This window comes from Odontomachus brunneus, unplaced genomic scaffold (assembly GCF_010583005.1).
Source record: "Odontomachus brunneus isolate Ranch 3 - 2012 unplaced genomic scaffold, Obru_v1 Obru_scaffold_001, whole genome shotgun sequence".
In the NCBI taxonomy this organism is placed as follows: Eukaryota; Metazoa; Arthropoda; class Insecta; order Hymenoptera; family Formicidae; genus Odontomachus; species Odontomachus brunneus.
The window spans coordinates 3,767,045-3,768,625 of NW_022639451.1; the positions used below are offsets into that span (position 1 = coordinate 3,767,045).

Genomic DNA, 1,581 nt, shown 5'->3' on the forward strand with positions numbered 1-1,581 from the left:
TATATATATATATATATATATATATATATATATATATATATATATATAGTTTCCTATTATTTTTCGATCGCGTTAACAAACCAAAGTTTTATATGAACTTTATTTCTGTTAATAGTAATTCCACTAATTGTTTATTCACAAAAACTGATCGTGCTTTCTTATTAGTTTCGATCACTGGGAATTTTATAAATAGTACAAATTAAAGGATACATTAGTGCGAAGAAAGAGATAAAAAAAAGCTTTGTGTGAACAATATGGTAAATTCCACCGATACTTTATGAAACATCGTCCTTATATGAGAGAAAAATACTTACTAAGAAAAAAAAATATTTATTTGCGATGGGTACTAGTAACATATTTAAACTCATACTAATATAAAATATTTTTTAGATAAGGAAATATATATTATTTTAAAATCTTGATTTTTTTTACAAAAGCAATTGTTTATTCTATTTAACTGAAAGAATTTAGATTGAAGTAAATATGTTATTAGTACGCACCGAATAAATATTTTTTATTTTTTAGATATTTTTTTGTATACGTAAACTTGTCTCACATTGATTGCTCCATTTTAGAGTAAACACCATAATTCACCGATAAACTTCTATGAAGTTCGAACATCTAAACCTCAAACGCAGTACGCAGTTCAAAGGTTCGCTCCTCAAACGTTTGCATTTCTAGTGAATGCGCCTCAAATGCCTGTGCCTCGAATGCCTGTACCTCAAACGTTCAAACCTCGAATGCCTGTGCCTCGAACGTTCGAGCCTCAGGGTCCTCTGCTTCAAACGTTCACACCACAAACATTTACGCCTCATATAATCCAAATAAATGCGCCTCGAGCAATTTTGCCACAATCGATTATACTTCAGCCGATTGTACCTCAAGCAATTGCTCCTAGAACGATTATGCCTCAAACGTTTGCTCCTAGAACGGTTATGCTTCAAACGTCGCAGGTTGTTCCTCCTGCGTCTTCAATGTCTATGTTAACGATAATAACGCCACAACAGTCGCATGGTATAATTCGATTTATTTTCATTTCCATGAAAACTTTCTGCATCATCGAGAATTTCGAGATAAAATCAAACTGTAATTTTATATTTTTGATACAGCAATCCAGCATAATAATTTACAATCTAGCAATCTCGTGTATGCACAAAAATCACAGAATACTTCCAAGTTGCTAACATCTATTTGGATGTACGATCCTGAATTACTTCCAATCGGTCATAAAATTCCAGTGACTATCTCTACGCCATGGTACGGCGCTAATTGGGAAATAATGGATCCGTATGACATGGACGAGATTTACGCGAAAAGTTCCCATTGCGTACGTGATCCGTTTTCTCACGTCAGAGCTAATACCATGCGCAAATCAAACACTGCCGCTTATCAACTATCTGTCGAGTCAATGAAATCATTATGGAAGGGTTAGTATTGCAATTATATGTGCTCTCTAAATTTTAGGATGCGAAATTTCACTCGATAAGTAGAATGCCTATCGAGTCATTCGAATTCGAGTGATATTTCATTCATAAATTTATATATATATATATATATATATATATATATATATATATATAT

At 32.4% G+C, this 1,581-nt stretch overlaps 1 protein-coding gene across 1 annotated transcript in view; it reads left to right on the top strand.

Moving 5' to 3' along the window:
• Nucleotides 1-1,581, top strand: part of LOC116851100 — a 4,590-nt gene that overhangs the window by 1,156 nt on the left and 1,853 nt on the right. The window contains exons 2-4 of the mRNA XM_032830204.1: nucleotides 116-257; nucleotides 576-1,014; nucleotides 1,110-1,427. Coding sequence (XP_032686095.1) covers nucleotides 255-257; nucleotides 576-1,014; nucleotides 1,110-1,427 — 760 coding nt within the window. The 5' untranslated portion in view covers nucleotides 116-254. The remainder of the gene's footprint in view (nucleotides 1-115; nucleotides 258-575; nucleotides 1,015-1,109; nucleotides 1,428-1,581) is intronic.